The sequence below is a fragment of the Drosophila santomea genome, chromosome 3L, assembly GCF_016746245.2.
Source record: "Drosophila santomea strain STO CAGO 1482 chromosome 3L, Prin_Dsan_1.1, whole genome shotgun sequence".
NCBI classification, from domain to species: domain Eukaryota; kingdom Metazoa; phylum Arthropoda; class Insecta; order Diptera; family Drosophilidae; genus Drosophila; species Drosophila santomea.
Genome location: NC_053018.2, coordinates 20887761 through 20905965, shown reverse-complemented (window position 1 = coordinate 20905965; position 18205 = coordinate 20887761). Strand labels below are relative to the sequence as shown.

General features: G+C 41.3%; 2 protein-coding genes across 9 annotated transcripts; both read right to left on the bottom strand.

Annotated features, from left to right (window-relative positions):
* Window positions 1-29: 29 nt before the first annotated feature.
* Window positions 30-10283, bottom strand: LOC120450520 (mitogen-activated protein kinase kinase kinase 12). 4 transcript variants are annotated; one of them, XM_039633595.2, is made up of 8 exons: window positions 10147-10283; window positions 8990-9230; window positions 4512-5000; window positions 4014-4205; window positions 3306-3959; window positions 3093-3246; window positions 1619-2517; window positions 30-1551 (listed from the first exon to the last, which is right to left on the bottom strand). In XM_039633595.2, the coding sequence occupies exons 2-8, from the start codon at window positions 9145-9147 to the stop codon at window positions 1155-1157; spliced, it is 2943 nt and encodes a 980-aa protein (XP_039489529.1). In that variant the 5' UTR covers window positions 9148-9230; window positions 10147-10283; the 3' UTR covers window positions 30-1154. The 4 variants fall into 4 exon arrangements, with proteins under 4 accessions (XP_039489529.1, XP_039489530.1, XP_039489531.1 ...); XM_039633596.2 differs by having other exon boundaries at window positions 10096-10182; XM_039633597.2 differs by lacking the exons at window positions 8990-9230; window positions 10147-10283 and adding an exon at window positions 7021-7689.
* LOC120450521 (E3 ubiquitin-protein ligase rnf146) lies at window positions 10144-17421 on the bottom strand. 5 transcript variants are annotated; one of them, XM_039633603.1, is made up of 5 exons: window positions 16952-17417; window positions 16309-16439; window positions 15641-15794; window positions 14465-14899; window positions 10144-10664 (listed from the first exon to the last, which is right to left on the bottom strand). In XM_039633603.1, exons 1-5 carry the CDS (start codon window positions 17271-17273, stop codon window positions 10660-10662), a joined length of 1047 nt encoding a protein of 348 aa, XP_039489537.1. In that variant the 5' UTR covers window positions 17274-17417; the 3' UTR covers window positions 10144-10659. The 5 variants fall into 5 exon arrangements, with proteins under 5 accessions (XP_039489537.1, XP_039489536.1, XP_039489534.1 ...); XM_039633602.2 differs by having other exon boundaries at window positions 10144-10659; XM_039633600.2 differs by lacking the exon at window positions 10144-10664 and adding an exon at window positions 12400-13125.
* Between the last annotated feature and the right edge of the window lie 784 nt (window positions 17422-18205).

Sequence of the window (18205 nt, the reverse complement as noted above, 5' to 3'; positions counted from 1 at the left end):
AAACTAGCTTCAATAAAAGACCAAGGGCATAAGCGTTCTTACAAGTTTTCATTTTATTATTATTGCTAATTCGTATGAGTCGTTAAAATTAAACTTAATATGAAGAACATTTACATAATGTAGAGAAACGTCGCCCACGAAGAGACGACATATCTTACGAAGCTAAACATCCAACTAGTGTGTAAATATATAGGATATATATATATATTGAGTGTATATAGAATAATATTAAATTTTTAATTCGTTTGCAGCAGATGAACGATTTCCAGAGGGGCGAAACGTATTTGACCAAATATATACTTATCTGCTCCGTAAGTTGTCTATTAGTTCTAGAAAGCGCTCATGGCCACATCATAGCCGAGGTTAGATCTACCAGTTTATTATTTAATTTATCCAAAACATATTCTCTGTTTGTGTTTGCATTAAGGCACTGAAGCTTGGAATTTTGTGCATATAGAAAGTAACACTTCTCGGTTGATCGAATGGCAAGTTACCCACATAAGTAGAAAACTTGTACTCGAAAGCGTCAAAATTATACGTACAATGCTCTTCTTAAAAACACTTTTCTTAGTTATTAGCAAATTTTGTTTTATAAAAAATATCCCTGACTATTTAGTCCTATTCCCTTATTATTCCATTACTGAATAATGCCTGAGGCCAATTCTATTATTTGTTGCTTTGTAATTGGGCTTTTGTGGGAGCGTTTGTTTGGGTTTCTTTGAGTTGTGGTTCAAGCTCTTATTATCAAAACGGAAACTATACCTATTGGCTTAAATTAAATGTACAATTATGACATTTTTTAAATATATTACAAAGGCAGCTCTCTAAGGACAAGAATAAGGGTAACTTTAACTAAACCTAATGCGAAATTATATTTAGCGAAATAGGAAATGCATGTGATACGAGTACGACACGAACAAAGATCGCCCCAAACCAAAAGGTCTTTGTGTGCTGAATAATACTGCTCCGAGGATCAACGCTTGGAGAGAATCTTCCGCTTACTCTGGTTCATATAAATTTGAGGTGCTAAAAATCTGGACATGAACATAGATAATACCATACAGTTTAGGTCGATTTCTCGTTGAGTATATAGGAGATAGTTTTTGCTGCGTAACTAATTAGGGGCCCTCACCTAGACTAGATATCGTACCGGGTTACACCATATTAACGGCGCCATCAGCCTCAAAAGTAGGTATGGATATAATATCGCTGCTGCGCACGGCGCCCATAGGCAAAGCTGGGCCCTCAACCTTGGCTTTCGTCGGCCGATTTCCCTGCTCCTCATCGCTGGAATCACTCGAATAGTCTTCGGGCTCACTGTAACTGTTGGTTGAGGTGGATTTGGCCTGAGCTTTTTTCATGTCCGCAATGTCGGTATTGCTCTCTAGTGTCGAGTGCTGACTGGAGGGTGAGTGGCTGTACTCGGAGGTGTTTTCCTCCTCGTCTGAGACGATGACCACGTTTCGCTTGTGTATGACAATCTTCTGGGAGAGTGGGGCCTTGTAACTACGGCGGGGTCGCATGCCACGAGCTATGGGCTGGCGGCCAATGCTGAAATGGGAGACATGTCAAATTAACCTTACAGCTTAAATTCGAGGCACAAATCTCTCAGACTCACCTTCTTCGCCGCAGAGCATACTTGTAATCCGTGGTTTCGCCCTCCTCATCCGACCAGCTGTCTTGCTCATGGGACTCCCCGTTGGCATTTCCTATCGAACTGCCGATTGGATTGTCCGCCAGTAGTTGCTTCCGCCGTTTGCTATGTGTGCTACTGCACCGACTTAAACACGGGCTGTTACTGCTCTCCCGCAATTGCAAAGGTGAGGCTCCGCCGTTTCCATTATCGGTATTGCTGATGGAATTCGTGTTTGACTGAATGGACAGGCGATTTTCGTTGATGAATTCGATGACTTTACGGCCTAGACGTTCCAGGTTTTCGTTGTCACTGCAGACTTCTGTCATGTCCAATCGTTCGTTGCTGTTCATTACATCGTCGATGAGCTGATCGGGACTAGAGCAGGCATCTTGGTAGGTCAGCTCGCTTGTGCTCAGCGAGTTGCCATTCGACGGACAAGCGGGGTTCACGGCCCCAGCCGCGGATGATGTGCTTCCACTTCGGGCCCTCGCCTGAGCTTGAGCAATTTTCTGTACTCTTTGCAGTTGCAGCGGAAGTTGGCGATGATTCGGAACTGGCACATCGATGGGCTGAGATTGAGGAGCCTCTGCGCTCGGACTAATATCCGTTTCACTCACGTCCATGGCATCCGTTTGGGTTTGTCTCTCCACCAGCTGCACCTTTCGGTTCTCCGGTTCGCTTTGGTAGCGACGATCCCGCGTCGGACTATACTTCGGTGGTGCACCAAAGGATCCAGAGCCGTTGCGTCGATGCCGGAAGTTCTTTTTGCTTTTATTGGGCATTGTGGTGCCAACGCCGCTACCCGGGATGATGTTGGCCAGATACGATTTCGGTTGGCAATTGCTATCCAGATGGGCATATAACATACACTTTACAGGAGACTGCAAAATAGAAAGATTTTTTATATAAATAGCATTTTTCAAAAGCGGCGGCTTGTAGGCGTTATAGTGGGCGTGGCAACATAAACTTTCTAGCTTTTGTAGTTCCGGAGATCTCGAGGTTCATACGGACAGAGGGACATGGCCAAATCGACCCTTTATATGGTCGGAAACGCTTCCTTCTGCCTGTTACATACTTTTCAACGAATGTAGTATATACTTTTACAGGCCCGGCGACAGGGAATACGGGCCCGGCGACAGGGAATACGGGCCCGGTGGGAAAAAGGAAAAAACAATGATAAATGATACATTCAAATACCAGACTTTAAAAACTGACTTTTTTATCTCCTTCTTCCCAAATCAAAATACGAGTGCCAAATATAAGCTAGTTTACACACTACATATGCTAAAGATTATAGTCCATTTATTAAAAAAGCCTAAACCTCTCTGTTGTCCATATACATAACCGATTTTGTCCGTTCTTATTCGCGTACTCGTTTAATGGTTATAAGAAAAACAAGTCTAATAAGCAATATATAAATATCGGTAAAGATATATAAATACTCAAAAGTGTATACCTCCGGTGTAGTCTCTGGATCTGGCGTGGTTGATTGTTGCTGAATGGCCGCAGGTGCAGCGTTCAGACGTCGGCGATAGTGTTGCATTTTTCGGAGTGTGTTGCCCAAACGCCGAGTGGGTTTATAGCCACTACCTGGCAGTTTCCGTTCTCGTCTGATCAAAACGCAAGGGTTTAAATAAATGAAAATATTTTAGAGAACTGCTGCACTTACTCTGCGATTTCCTTCTCCTTTTCCTGCAACTGGGACATGCATTCGCTGAGTTCGAAGAAAAGTTGGTTGGTCTTCTGCAGCTTATCCTCGTACACCATTCTGATATCCTGGGCATGTCGCCACTCTGCCGTGCGCCGCTTAATTAGATCTTGCTCATACTTGTGTATATTAGTGCCATTTTGGGTAATTTCCTTCAGGTGAGATCGCACCTCCTCCTTCCATGACTTTTGCGACTCAAAATATTGCTTCTCGGTTTTTCTTAGGAGTTCCGGTCCAGCGATATCCAAGTGCGAGAGTATCTGCCGGAACGATGGTCGATTGCGGGGTTTACTTTTCCAGCAGAGTTTAACCAGTAGCTTAAATCCCTCCGGACAGGTGCTCGGGACCAGTAGCTTGAGCGAGTTGTTGCCAACACCCCAGATTATGGCTGATGAGTCCACATCCTTGTAGGGTATCTCGCAGGTGAGCATTTCCCAGAGCACTACGCCATACGACCAGATGTCCACCTTTTCGGAGCACGGCTCATTCCTGATCACTTCCGGAGCCATCCAGGCCACTGTGCCAGCAAAGCTCATCTTGGTGCTGATCTCGTTCCACTCGCGACTGGTGCCAAAGTCGCTGATCTTCACCACCTCATTTGTACTAATCAGTATGCTGAAAATAAGCAGAGTTAATACTATGCTTTTTAATGATGTTCCTATAACTTACTTTGGACTCTTTAGATCTCTGTGTATAATCTTGTGGGAATGCAGATACTGCATGCCCAGGGCAATTTGCTTGGACCAAGAGACCAAGCGGGACGGTAACATGACTTGCTCCTCCTTCAGTATATTCTGCAGTGGCCCATAAGGGCAAAACTCCATGATGATGCAGAATACCGGTGACTGCGTGCAAACTCCTCTGCAAAGAGTACAAATATTAATCATATATTATTTAAAAGTAAATACAACATAAATACATCTACTTCGTATCTGAAATAATTTATACTTGATAAAATGATTCTCGGAATTATTTTGTTCAAAATTATTTTTTTACATAGCTACTAAATTGTGTTATTTCCTTTTTGATTTATCACAAAAACATAGCAAATTAAATGTAAAAATAACTGTAATTCATTTGCAAGCAAAAATGCGATAATACAGGGTGATATTAATTATAAACCGTTTTTTATATTCGTCAATGAATATATTTGACTACCGTACTTACTTGAACTTAATAATGTTCTCATGGTCGAGCTTCCTGAGATGCTTTATGTCCGTTTCCTTCAGTTCTTTCACCTTCTTAACAGCCACAGTCTCATTCTTTAGTCTGCCACTGAAGACGGCTCCCTGTGCTCCGCTGCCCAGCCATTCCAACTCGGTGATGGACTCGAATGGAATTTGCCAGTCCTCGCTCCGCTGACTCTTCACCTCGATCACCCCCGTCTTCCCGATGAATGAGAGCACGGGCTTCATGCACCCCAGCAGTCCGTACATCCAGCCAATAGGCTTGTCCGGATGTCCAAAGGCCGCCGCTGCTCCTCCCACATGAGGTGGCCAGCGCTGTTGGCACGTGTTTTCCGCACTGCTGTCCGTGATCTCCGCATAGTTGGTGTGATGCTGCAGGCGGGGCGGAGAGTCCAGGTCGGAGGACTTGAAGGGCAGGTCTGTGGCGGCGATGCCTAGGTGACCGAACTCATCTTGCAGGCAAGCCATGCTGTGGAGAAATCAAAATATGTTCATACATAGATCAATATGCAAAGTCCACAGGCAATCATTAATGTACATATATAAACAGAAGGTATGGATTCTTGACACACAAGGTGAAAGAAACATTATGTGTCCTATATTTGAAATACATCGTAAACTGATCTAGATAGTGATCACAGTTCAAGCAAGCCATTTCCATGTCAAATTAATTTATTGATGTTTAGTCAACACTAGGATTAAGCTATGTAAATATTATAGGCCTCGGTTATCTAAGATTGTTCTGTGTTTCATGACATTTAAAACATTTTCTTACTCAATAATCATTCTAAAGAAGTAATGACCAATAATTTAATATTGTCAAATTACAAATTTAACATTGAAATTACAAATTAAATCCCGAAATCACTTTGCGCACATTTAGCTGATGAGTATACAAATTTAAAAGCTTCCGAATCCGTGGTATGTTGGTACATATATACATACATATGTTGATAGTTGATAATTTACGTTAGTGATAGGAACTTTTTAAATAAAATTAATTATTTTATTGATAGTCGACACAAGCAAACATCGTGTGTACCCATGAAAATTACGCATTCCATTAACAAATTAAGGATAGCCCACAATATGTGAGAGAGAGTTTTGTTTTCAGTAAAAAATAAAGAGTGATTTCGGTAAAATTGATTGGCGGTTTAGTTTTCATTATTTATTAACGAAGTATACATATTGGCGCCATTATTATCAAGAGATATTTTCCTCGTGTTACGCATAGCCTTTAAATAGTATTTTCTTTTCGTAGCATTGGTGATATAAAAGTCGCCCAGCATCACTAGACCTGAAGAGAACGTCCCAAAAGCCATACTTTATTGCTAGTAAAATCGTTCGTATGATAATCAAAGTGCTTTCCTCGATTTCTATGTTTACACACGCCATAATAATCACTTTTCTGCTGACACAGTGAACGGGCAAAAAAACGAACTTTGATAAAAACAAGCCCGAGCAAATAAATATTAGGAAAGTGATCGCTCGAATTTCAGTTCTTCGCGCACCCATACATATGTAAAAAGCCTTCCTGTTGGAATTCGTGTTTTCTTTTCTGTCTGATAAGATAAACGAACACAGGATGATGGGGGAGGTAAGGGGTGGAGTACAGTGAAGTACAAGTGCGGCAACAGGTGAAAAAACATTTATCACTGCCAGAATGGCAATAAAGAGCTCAACAACTCTGAGTAGAAAGTCTGATAGGCGAAATCACCTGTTTATGTGGGTGTAGCAGCTGCTACACACCCACACATATACATTTGTATGTATTTGGGGCCATCTACTGTTCTTCTGGGATCGCATTCGGTATTCATATTAACCAGTCTGGATTTAGTTGAAATGATAATTAAGCTCCAACTATCCAAACTAACGAAATTAAAAGCGTACTCAAATGGCGAAAAATGTTACTATTCTTAGGTCGAATCGAACCAAAAATATATATACATTCATATATCCTCCCTCTATTAAAGCTGTGAATTTAATGTTGAATATCCGCTTAGACTCATAATTTTGGTTACATGTTTGTAGCTTTTTATGAAATTTGGATGTAAACTGAGGTTGTATCTGCTTAGCTTTGATCTTCCCTTTTCGGGAACAATGATTTACTCCATACATGCACACATGCCCTACCTGTTGTCCATTGGTAAGAAAAATCACACACGCATTAGAGTACCGTTGTCTGCCTTTTCAACAATACAGCCGTCCTGCTTGCACGCGCTTGGGGTTAGCGGCACCCGCCGTGCAAATGTCAAAAACCTTTCGTTTATTTATGAATTTGTGAAAAAGCATTAATTTCCGTCCCCAAATATTCGCTTGCGAGTTGGCGGCCAAGCACGTTTTGACCTTTGGCGTGTGGTTCATAGAACGCGGATATTTGGCGGCGTCTCCCCATTTCTTTTCTTTCTTTTTTGCATGGGTCAGCGGTGATTCTGTGAGATTCTGTGACTCAGTGCATCTTAAGATACATTCGGGTGCGTGTATTTTACCTTTTTTCTTTGGTGATGATCATGTCGGGCGGTTCATTGTGGCTAAAGAACGGTATGGTGTAGACCATGGTTTATTTGTTTTCGTCTCTTTTTTGGTTGGCTTTCGTAATTAGTTGTCGCGCACTAAGAATTTCATTCATTCATGCGACGAGACTGCATTAATGCAAAATTTTACGCTCGCTTTTCGCCAGCAGTTCTGCTTTTTTTTGTTTTTACGCACTCGGCCAACAACAAAAGTTGGCTAACTTTTGATTGTAAGTTCGTGCCAAGCACCAGCAACCACCGAAAAAACAACAACAATCCCGTTTTGTCGTCCGATGTATAATAATAAAAAAAGTGACGTCAAGGTAAGTTGGTATCGCTTTTTGTTGCTATTAATTACAAGAAAAAAGAGACGAACGCGGCGCGTAACACTTTCGTTGGCGGTTTTTCAAGACTTTTGCTTATTGGTTGGTTTTGGGGGGGGGGGGGGGGTAATAATGTAATAATTTCACGTATTTCGCACAACTGCGTCACACCAACACACAGACAACGGCAGCAAACTGATTTGGCGATAAGCCCGCTTTTGTTTTTGTTTTTTTTTGTCGCACAAACACACGGACACAATTTAAGGCAGGCTTGCGAATTTCACGCGCAAACAGCGACCGTCAGATGCGATTGATTTTCGCCAACTAAATCGCGACTCGCATGCGGGAGCATAACGGTTATCAGTTCGGATGGGCTCTCTCTCTCCCACTCCGCTCTCATCTGGTGTTATCACTCGGCGTTGTTGTTGTCAGACTGACCGAATTCCCCAGCGCCTGTATCGACTGGCCAGCCATCTCGAGGTCTCACCAGGCCAGGTTGCCAGCTGGTCACACTTAAAACCAGTTTCAATGGAGGGGACCACATGATCAACACTCCACACACATCCACACAGATGCACATACAGGTGGTCGTGCTGTGGGTGTGAGTGCGCGAATCGGAAGTTTTTGTCTACGCCCCCCGCAAATGTTATCTACCAACTTCTTTTACAGTGGTTACTCCTCTCTGAGGAAACATTTCCGCGTGCATATAATCTCTACTCTTTTTAAGGGTTCCTTCCTTAGTTATATTTTTATAAATCACAATTATATAACATAAATTGTTCTACTGAATATTTAACTTTAAGTATCTATGAAAAAAGCATCTTTTACACGCAGCTTTGTAAGTGTTGTATTAGGCGTAAGAACCCATTTTTGCTATGGTGTTGCTGGTTTTAATTGCTACTGTGTTACCTTTATATATTTATATAATTTTTATATTTCACCACAAGCCCATTTGCTTTACACGTGTTTGTTAATGTTTTCATAGCGCTTTGGGAATTTTTTGCATTTATTTCTATTTATCTATTGATCTCAAACAGTTCCAACTAGGAAACTGATGCTGACGACTCCTAATTGGGAAATAGATTCCTATATCTATCGGATTCTTTTTTTTTATGTTGCTCAGTTCTAGATTTTTATGTCTGCTGATCATTTGCTAAATACTTTCAAGCATTTCAGTTGCTTGAGAATTACATAAAAACTTGTATACAGCGTGCCGTGAAGGTCGATTACCCCGCTTAATTAGGCACGATTTTGCGGCATATTCTTGAAATATGAATGCAAAATTCAAGTCGATATTGTTTCTTCACGACGAGTTTTTAATGACAGAAAATATTTATTTCGGTGTGTTTATGTGGGAACCTGCTTTTGATTAAAGGACTTGGACAATTATGTGAAAAACCATGGCTCTTCAAATAAATGTTCTTAGGATCCAACCACTTCCCTTAAAGCAAATCACAGAATAATCTTTCTAAAACTTTTCGAAATGTTTTGATGAATATAAAAAGGTGGTCGTAATATCGGTTATGGCCTTTAAGGAAAATTCCATTATTGTATTTCCCATCAAGTACAGTAACTTCGGAGGCTTACGCAACAACATAATGAGTTATAATAATAATGCTCACCTCCTTCGCAGATTGTCGGTCTGATCGAGCGACAGATTGGGGCTGCTGCCGTGGTGTCGCCTCCGTCCGTGGAGTTGTTGCTGCTGCCGGGAGGCGACGGTGGCGACATTGACCAGATCATCGCGACTTTTGCTCAGACTGTCGCTGAACGGTTGCATTGTCCAGGATTGGTATGGTATGGGTATGTGTATTGGTGGCTCTATGTTCGATCCTTAAGACATTCTGGTCAAAGAGGGGGTTGCTATATGGAGATACCACGAACATTAATACATTTTTGGCTGGGGAATCCCTTTTCACACACATGCACATATACACACGCGCACATTCACTCGCAATCTCTTATCAATAAATGACGAAAATCAATAAGAAGCAAACAACGGCAAAGGGCAAAAGGATATGCGCGCAGGAGGAGGAGCGAGACAGCAATAACACCCACGCAAAGGAAGCACATTTACACACACAAACAAGCGGCGAAGAAGGGTCGATAATTGCACTTGCCAATAATTCACTTTGCATTCCGCCTAAATGTTTTTTTCTTTCACTTTCAAACTGCAGGCCGAGCTATTTTTATGATGCCTTTAAAAGGCAAATTGCACAAAAGAATAGGCGCACACACAAGCTCACATCAGGTATTTTCTTTCTTATATGTACACAGAAAAAAATATGTATTTTCATACTGCATCAAATTTTTATAGATTTCCAATTTATTATTGTATTTTTTATTGTATTTTTCTTTTTTAAAGTGTTAATAAAAGAACGACAAATGAAGAAATATAGACACGTGATAGTATTTTTTTTTCCTGTGTACAGCTCCACTTCTTCTTTTGTATTTAACTTGGCCAAAGCTAGAACATAACAAAAACAACAAACAGAAATGTTCCCACACATACACACCAGTGTACATTTCTCGCTATTGCTGTCGCGTTCACATCCACCCAGTAGGACCCTCCCCTCTCGCTCGCACCAACGGCGGAAGCCTTACAGCGCAGCTTTGTGCTGTTGCTGCTTCTTCTTCTTCCTCCGCTGCTGCCTTTTGCACGCTCTTTCGCTCTTTTGGCCAAGAAAATCAATATAAAAATTCTTGTATTTGCACATTTTTCACACACTTTGCACACTTTTCCACCAATTTTCCACAGCAAATCGCAGTGCTTGCGTACTTTACTCGACCATTGGCGAAGAACTTTTATTTAATTTTAGCTTGAAATGGAACAATTAAAGACTGGTTTTCTGCTCTTCTTGGAGTTCCGCTGCGAAACGCGTTTATTCCGACCAACCGTCCGCACCAAAGGTAGATACAAATCGACTAAAAAGCAAAAACTGGCTGCTGGCTCTGCTTTGGCTTTGGCCGAAACCGAGTTCCAATCCGCTCTCTCGCGCTCTCTCCTGCGGATTTCCTCCCCCAAAACCAGTTTGGAGCGCAGGTTGCGTTGCACTGCGCAAGTGTGCGAGAGAGCGATTGCGCGGGAGGGCCAACCACAAAATGACATCCACTGGCAAGGCACTGGGCCGTTGTTGTTGTTGCCACTTCGATGGTCTCTCTTTTCTTCTGCTCTCCCCACTCTACTTGTTGTTGCCAGTGAAACTGGATCTGGCTTAAAAGCTTAGTAAAGCTCTTGTCCGCGACGTGCACGATCGTGTTCAGTGGCTAAAAGCGCTGATGGCGGCAGCCTCTAAGCTTTTGACAAAGAAAGAAAGGAAGTGATAATAAAATCGAAATTTAGATAATGAAATAATATAATTTATAGTATATAGAGTCAAGATATGTACATACATACCTACATAACCTTGTGTGTCGTTAATTTTTGAAATACTCAACTAATAATTTTTATTTTCCGGAAGATGCCTTTACTTTGGTATTTTGTATTTACTTTTAATTTCATATGTACGTAGATGAGACTTGAATATTAATAGTTTGCATAAGCTATTATTGTTAACTGTCATTTACAATATTCAATAATCAAAGTCAGCTTCTTCATAAATTAAATATTTTGATCTTTAACATTATTTCAATATTTAAACAAGAATTTTGGTTGCATAGTTAATGGAAAAATGAGATTTAAGCATACATATATGATATGAGCTACTAAAAATAAAGATGCCTATCCTGATATTTACTACGCCTTACACACATGTGCACATACACATAAATATGAAGATTAAACTTAACTTAACTTAAAACTGTTCTTAAATGTAATTCGTACGCGTAAACATCCTAACTAAAGCTGATAAGAGTCGGTACGTCATAAGACGGGTATGCAGTAGAACTCGGCACGTCATCAAAGAATTGTTATACAAGAGCAGAGCTGTGAAAACGTCGACTCCCGGATTGGTGTCGAATCCCAATCCCCCTGTTCGTCCGCGTTTGCACAACAGGTAGAGTCAGAAAATGAAAATAACATAGTGCAGCAGGTAGCATAATTTCTACGTAAACAAAGATGAGTCATACCCACAGAGGAAAAGAGGAGGACGGATCTCTTTGGAGACCATCTTAGTGGGTGGGGGCTTCTCTGCATAGTGAACAAATTTGTTATTCATTGATCATTTCTGTTTACCTATAAAATGGTCTAACAATAATTATCATTACATTCAACACAAATTGGAAACCCTGTTTCTAAACAAATAATATTTATTGGTTACTATTACTATTAATAGTTTCCCCTGGTCACAGTAGTAGGTCTTTTTTGTCGCGGTGTATCTTCCCAATCACACAATCCGCTTTTACCTTCTAAGAGGAACCCCCCGCGCACTCACTCCAGCACCTTCTCTTGTTTGTTCTGACCAATAAATTGTTATGCTGCCTGCGTGCTGCTCAGGCGTTTTCTTTTGGTCCATTGCGCATGAGTCATAGGGTCTCAGGTATTTGAGGGACACAGAGGGACAGTGTCCGGGGTCCAGTTCCATGTCCAGGGTGCAGGGTCCCTAGCCGTCAATCAGTGCCACTTGAGAGGGGGAAGGGGTATATGATCCCAACACAATAATTGCCTTTAACAAGTCCCAGTTAAGGGTTGTTGAAGATCATAGAGATAAGGATCTTGTCGATATTGTTGCTCTCACCCTAATAGTGTATCTATGGAAGATAGGATGATATTTCTTCCTTTTGTGCTTCAAAGTTATGGATCGTTTTGTTTTGTTTCAATTTTTTTGACAGGGAAGTTTGTTCTTCACTTTCCTAGAAAGCCTGGAACGCTATGATTCCTTTGCAATACGGTGCACTTCTTCAAAGTTACGAAGCTACTGTCATTATGAAATACCTGATTAATGTTAATGTATTCTTTTATATTGTCATCACAAATCGGGTAATATGATCGGGCCGTTATGATCTAGAAATTTAAAGAAGAACTGAAACGCCGAGTTTTTTGAAATGAAAAATGTAAAATTTTATTACTTCCATTCGAAGGCGAGCATATAAATAATATTTCACACAGTTGTTTATTGCCAAACTTAAATACATGTCTTAGGACTATTCTTACAAATGTGATCGTGCACAGAAGCCAGATCCCTAATCGGCATATATCGGATTCAGCAAAATCTACTTCTTAACATCTTGTATAAACTAAGTTGTAAATGCTTAATTCATTAATTAAATGTAATTATATTAGACGACAGAAAATGCTACGTGCTGTTCATTAGAGTTGCTTTATCAGTGCTGTCAAAAATACCGGAGCGAGTGCTGTTCAAAAAATGTTTCTTGGCACATTTGGTTTTGATTTAATTGTTGAAAAGCTAAATGATTATTAAGAACGAATCGGTTGTTTAGAAACTGCCACCATAGGATAAGAAAACTATGTCGAAAAGACTCTGTATTCCAGATATGCAATGCAAATGATTGTAATTAAGACCGTTTAATTCATTGTCAGTAATGCGATAGATAGCGAATGTTGTCAAAGATCAAGGAAATGCGAAATGCGCAATGCCAGAAAGGATGATTTTCACAATGAGTTGCGGTGAGCGGATGGAGAAATTTCCAAGTGGGATCATTATGAGGTATAATTTTAAAACTGTTGATATTACCAGGAGGGGTTTCGAAGTCGGGAGTCGGGTTCAGTAGAGCTTTAGGTATATCGTAGATATTAGGGAAGCAACGAATACGCATTTCGCTGTTAGAAGTAATGGTGGAGTACATATCGAAAACGAATCTATAAATAGTAGTCACAAAATTGAGATTATTAAATCGGTTGTATATCCATCGTAGTACATAGTATACATTAGCTCCTAAACTGACTAACAATTTTTCTTTAAATACTTTATTTAAAGCAACTTAGAGTATACAAAATATCAATATATTCAACTGTCACAGAACTGTTTTTGTTTAACGCACTTAGGGCGACTTAATATTTAATACTGGTTCTGATTCCCCTGACCACAGTGCGCTTCAATAAAACACTTTCAATAGATTTAAATCTGAAAACTTGTGTGTGTTCAAACATAGATACTGTGTGAAGCAAGTTTAAATGCTTTAAACGATTTCAATTTAAGAAACGCACTAAATGTCAATTATGTAAGTGGGAATCTTCTCCTAATTGACCTCCCAGAAATCCCACCCAAGTCAAGTTAATCCCAATTCACAAATATTGTCTTTTCACACTACTCTTTCTTGGTGGAGGTTGCTTTTACTTTTGCCAGCTTGCAAATGAGACCTTAGGGAGGATAATTGGTCTGGATTCTTGTAGAACTCTTGATTAAGTAATCAATATGTACAGGGGAATTCTGCAAAATTCTATTCGGAGGTGCTGAAGAGATTTTTAGAGCATTACAGGCCAAACAAATGGATTCAAACAATGCTACTACTGTCCTTCCCATTTCATACTAAGAATACCACTTTTATGCTTTAATTCGGTTAAGTTTTTTGAGAAAAGTTGAGTACCATATTAAATAGATTATTTATATTTCTGCTGTAACGTCTATGCTTCAATATTAGATTTTATGTTTTAAGGAATATGTTTCTTTACCCTGTAGACATTCTTTTCTTTTTCTGTTTGACGCCCAACGCTCTGAGCATGTGGTTATAAATGTTAGTTGATATATTCTCAGGTACGCGCTGCATTTTTCTAGTTAACATTCCCCTTTCCGTATATTGAAATCTGCTTAAAGGAACATTGATCTTTTCTTTAAATTTATGGGTTAGGCGAGCAACAAAATAAGCTTTCTGCTAAATAGGTAATTCCTAAAACCTCTGCGGATTATCGCTGGATTGTGGCTGCTCGCCCGCCTCCAGCTGCTCCCGTTCCCGCATCTCTTGCTCCTCATCCTGGTCGTTGTCCTCCTCATCGCTGGAGTCAACATAGTTGCGCATGGCCAGCGCCTGGAAGTCGTTCAAGGCCTGCTCGAAGAGATCGATGGTGTGCTGGTTGTGGGCAATCACCTGTTGGGTGTTTCTCAGGTCACGCGTTATCAGATCCTGCATGGAACTCGAGGCAGGAGAGGAGGCAGGCGAGCGCCCTGCATCGTTTGAATTTGTGGAGTTGGATTGCTCACCGCTGCTGCTGATGTCGTCGTTGAGATTGCTAGCTGTCAGTCCTCGAGTTAGTTCATCCGCATGAGCCAGCGTGGAGCCAATTATGTCGCTTGCAATCCTTATGGCCGCATCTGTGGCTGCTATGGTGGATATAAAACTGGAGGCAGCTGCTGCCACAGTGGTTGGATTGGCTGTGTTGGTTGGTCTGCTGAAGATGGTGTCGCTGGTCACCTGGTTGCCCTCGATCCGCAGACCGGCAACCCCTTTTTTTGGTATAGTGGCTAGGTCTCGCTTTACCCTACGGCAGCGAGTGGGTTCATTCTGGCGCTGCTGGACGAGCTGCTCCAAGTCCACAATGTAGACGTAGCCGGCCACCAAAATGGTACAGGATTTGTCGCCCTTCTTAAAGGCATCTTCGATGTCCTGACTAGTGCGGTCATCGTACTGCCACCAACCTAAAGTTACACATTTTGACAAGAAAGAGAAATTCGGAATGGAATTGGTCCAATTCTGTTCGATGATTTGACCATTTATCACAGTTTGATTTAATGGAAATGGATGTGCGGAATGAGAAAGGAGTTAGGTGTTGTAATGAATTATAAAAGTGTTGTTGTATTTTTAGTTAAGGCTCAGTCCAGCAACTCCTCTCTTTCCGCCGGGAACGTCATCCGTGCTCTTGCAGCGCATGATATTGCGACGCTTTTCTGGAGTCGAGCGGAGATACTGTATTTTCTGCAAAAAATCGATGACGTACATACGCCCGCAGATCTGGATGTGCAGCCTGCCTGGATGAGGCCTAATGAGGTTAAGATCCTCGGAGTCTGAGCTCAGAGAATCCTCATGTGATGGACTTGGAGAGTCCCGATCCTCGTTATTGGGCAATATTGGAGCGCCCTGATCGATTGGACGGTTATTGGACGGATATATAATAACCTGTGCGTCGGCATCGAAGAAAACTACATTTTCTTCGCTCAGATAATAGTAATTGACAGGGGTTAGATGGTCCCGATCGAATAAGGCCGCAATAGTAGGGTTCTGTGCCTTGTATATCTGATAGCTTGCATAGGCGATCTCGATGTCTCCGTTGGTCCGAGAATCGTAGCCCCACCAGCCCCCTAGATGTGTTAAGTGCGTGGAGGTTTTGGGGTTTATGGGAAATGAGGGATGGCCGACACCAGAAGCTTAATTCTACTTACCATTTCTTCCCTCGTAGTACCACTGGAAGCCATCCTCAGTCGCGCGAGTGGTGCAGATGTCCTCAATGCCATTCACCAGCTGCGGATGATCCAGGAACTCGGCGGGAATCTCGCGGCGGCACATAGCACAGCGGCGGTTCTTATAAGCAACACCCTGGAAAGTAGAAAACAAATAAATAAATACAAATCAAAAATAATAAAGATACATCTTTAGATTCATAAGTGCATAGGCACGAATTAACTCGACCAAAAAATAATGTGGGAAGCTTAAACTTTTTTTAAGGAAGTTCGGTTCGCCTCCGAACTAACACTTTCCCACGCGAAAACAAGTTTCGGAACAGGAAAATTTACTCGATTGCTAATTGGAGTAGTAGTCTTGGGCTGAAACTGGTTGAAGTTGGCAGGAGACGGAGACCAATTGACAAGTCGTCAGCCGGAAGCCAATCTAATGCCATAATTTCTGGTATGCCGTGTGCGTTTGGCATGCTAATTAATCAGTAAAACCAGCTGTCGCACCAAAGGGTTAAGAACAGCCTTGAACTTGACTACGTGCTGTGGGTGCTTTTGCTGGTCAGAAATAATATTCAAATATGCTAGTTTGAATGTGAATTGAATGCCTAAGTGACCGGGGAAGGCTTCCGTCTTGGGCTTACTGAAGAGCTACGTACCTTTACGCACAAGAAGCAGAAGATGTGGCCACAGGGGAGACGAGCTGGGTGAATGCAGGTTTGCAGACAGATGGGACACTCCAAGGCAGCGGCCGCTGCAGAAGGGGAATCTTCGCCAGAAACTGCTGCCGCTAAAAATGAAAGCAATATGTTTAATGAATCTTAAACGGATGGATACAGATATTAATAATAAAGATACAATAGCAATTTCTTGTGCTCGAGCTCTAAATATCAGAAATATTTCGTTTTGCCTCTTCGATTTTTTCAATTTATATTGAAAAGCAGATTGGGATGAAGACGAGGTAGTACATTTTTTAATATTACTGAAGATTACTGTACAATGCAAATGCCAATAAATATATGTTCGGCGATCACATAGTTATTGAGCGCAGCTTAAAATGAATAATTTTGTAAATAATCCTTCGCGTTTCTATGAATTCGATTTGATTATGTTGGCATAATCACAATTGCATCTAGAGTTGCTATGAAATAGTTTAAGGAAGTCCTTCAAAATCAGATTCCATACACAAGTATATATTTATGTGTGCACGCATGTGTATTATACACATGCATTGCTCTAGGATTAGTGCAATTTCATCCGGCAGCTAGTGAACTTCAGGTGACGGAAGGCCACTTTGCTTACCCGCATCCCCGTTGGTGGCTTTCGCTGCTTCCTCGGGCGTAGCAGCAGGTGAATCAAGATCCGAATCTGCAGCAGTAGGTCCAGGTGCAGATCCAGCCGCCGCGTCCTCGGCACTTCCGTTTCCGGAGTGGGCTGCAGCCGCAGCTGCCGCCGCCGCAGCAGCGGAAGTGGAGGGCGACAGGCAAAGATCGATGACAGGGGCGGTGGGACGCAGAACTGCAACGAATTGCACATCCGTGTCCTCGTCGTCGTCGTCCAGCGTAATCACATCGCTGGTGTTGCTGCAGGCTGCGTTCTGCTCCGTGAAGCGTTGTTGCGACATGGTAGGACTGGGTCGATCTCGTCAGCAGCGGGGAAATCGAGCTCTTGACGTCGACGTTGTGCTTTAAATTTTCACAAACAAAATATGAAACAAAAAAATTGTTGCTGCCTAAGTATGACCAGCTGAGGTTGGCTTTGAAATACTGTTGTCACTAGCAAAAATACTATTCTGGGATGAATGAATGTTGCTTAAGTTGTCAGTGTTGTTAAGTGCTGAAATGGCGCCAATGAATGTATTACATTTTTGATTTGAAATAAATGTATAAGTTTCAATGTCCATTACGGGTCTCTTGTTAAATACAATCAGCAATGATTAAAAAAAAACTTTAGTAAAAAAAAAAGGAACTTAGTATGGAAATACTTTAATCAATGTTATATTTTGAAGTTGATTTGAGATTAAATTATAATCATTATTGATTCTAAGATTATTTGTACTATTTAAAAACAGTAAAATTGTTGTCTATATCATATATAATATAGAATGTTCATACACTAACGAGATACAATCAAACAGAACGCGGCTAAAATAGAATACTTGTATTTGATTATTATCGTAATTATTTGTAAAGTATTTGCCACTGCTTCCACTACCTGCAGCCGCCACATTAATAATGCTTTATTAAATTCACAAAAACCAATTAAAATTATGCGCTTCATTACATGCAACACCTCTTGCAGCAAACTGCCATAATATTTATATCCCACCTCCATCGAGAATTTAACTTCATAAAAATTGACAGGCCTTCGGCCAGCGTTTTTGACCAGCGAACGCATCACGCACTTTTTAATATGCAGCCGGCATGCGACAGCCCAAAAAAAGTGACACAACAACAGCCAGTTGCAGTTGTCCTGGACAGGACCTTCGCACTCATTACATAAAAATCAATTTTTGGTTTATTTTTGCACTCGCCTCCCTCTGCAATCGCATGCCAT

Excerpts from the sequence above, each read along its gene's own strand:
- LOC120450521 (XM_039633599.2), bottom strand. The coding sequence starts at position 17,273 with ATGTCGCAACAACGCTTCACGGAGCAGAACGCAGCCTGCAGCAACACC. Across the intron at positions 16,440-16,951 it reads AGCCACCAACGGGGATGCGG|CGGCAGCAGTTTCTGGCGAA; the intron begins GTAAGCAAAGTG and ends TTTCATTTTTAG. Across the intron at positions 15,795-16,308 it reads TCTGCTTCTTGTGCGTAAAG|GGTGTTGCTTATAAGAACCG; the intron begins GTACGTAGCTCT and ends TCTACTTTCCAG.
- LOC120450520 (XM_039633595.2), bottom strand. The coding sequence starts at position 9,147 with ATGCAACCGTTCAGCGACAGTCTGAGCAAAAGTCGCGATGATCTGGTC. Across the intron at positions 2,518-3,092 it reads ATCCAGAGACTACACCGGAG|TCTCCTGTAAAGTGTATGTT; the intron begins GTATACACTTTT and ends TCTATTTTGCAG. Across the intron at positions 1,552-1,618 it reads TATGCTCTGCGGCGAAGAAG|CATTGGCCGCCAGCCCATAG; the intron begins GTGAGTCTGAGA and ends CTCCCATTTCAG.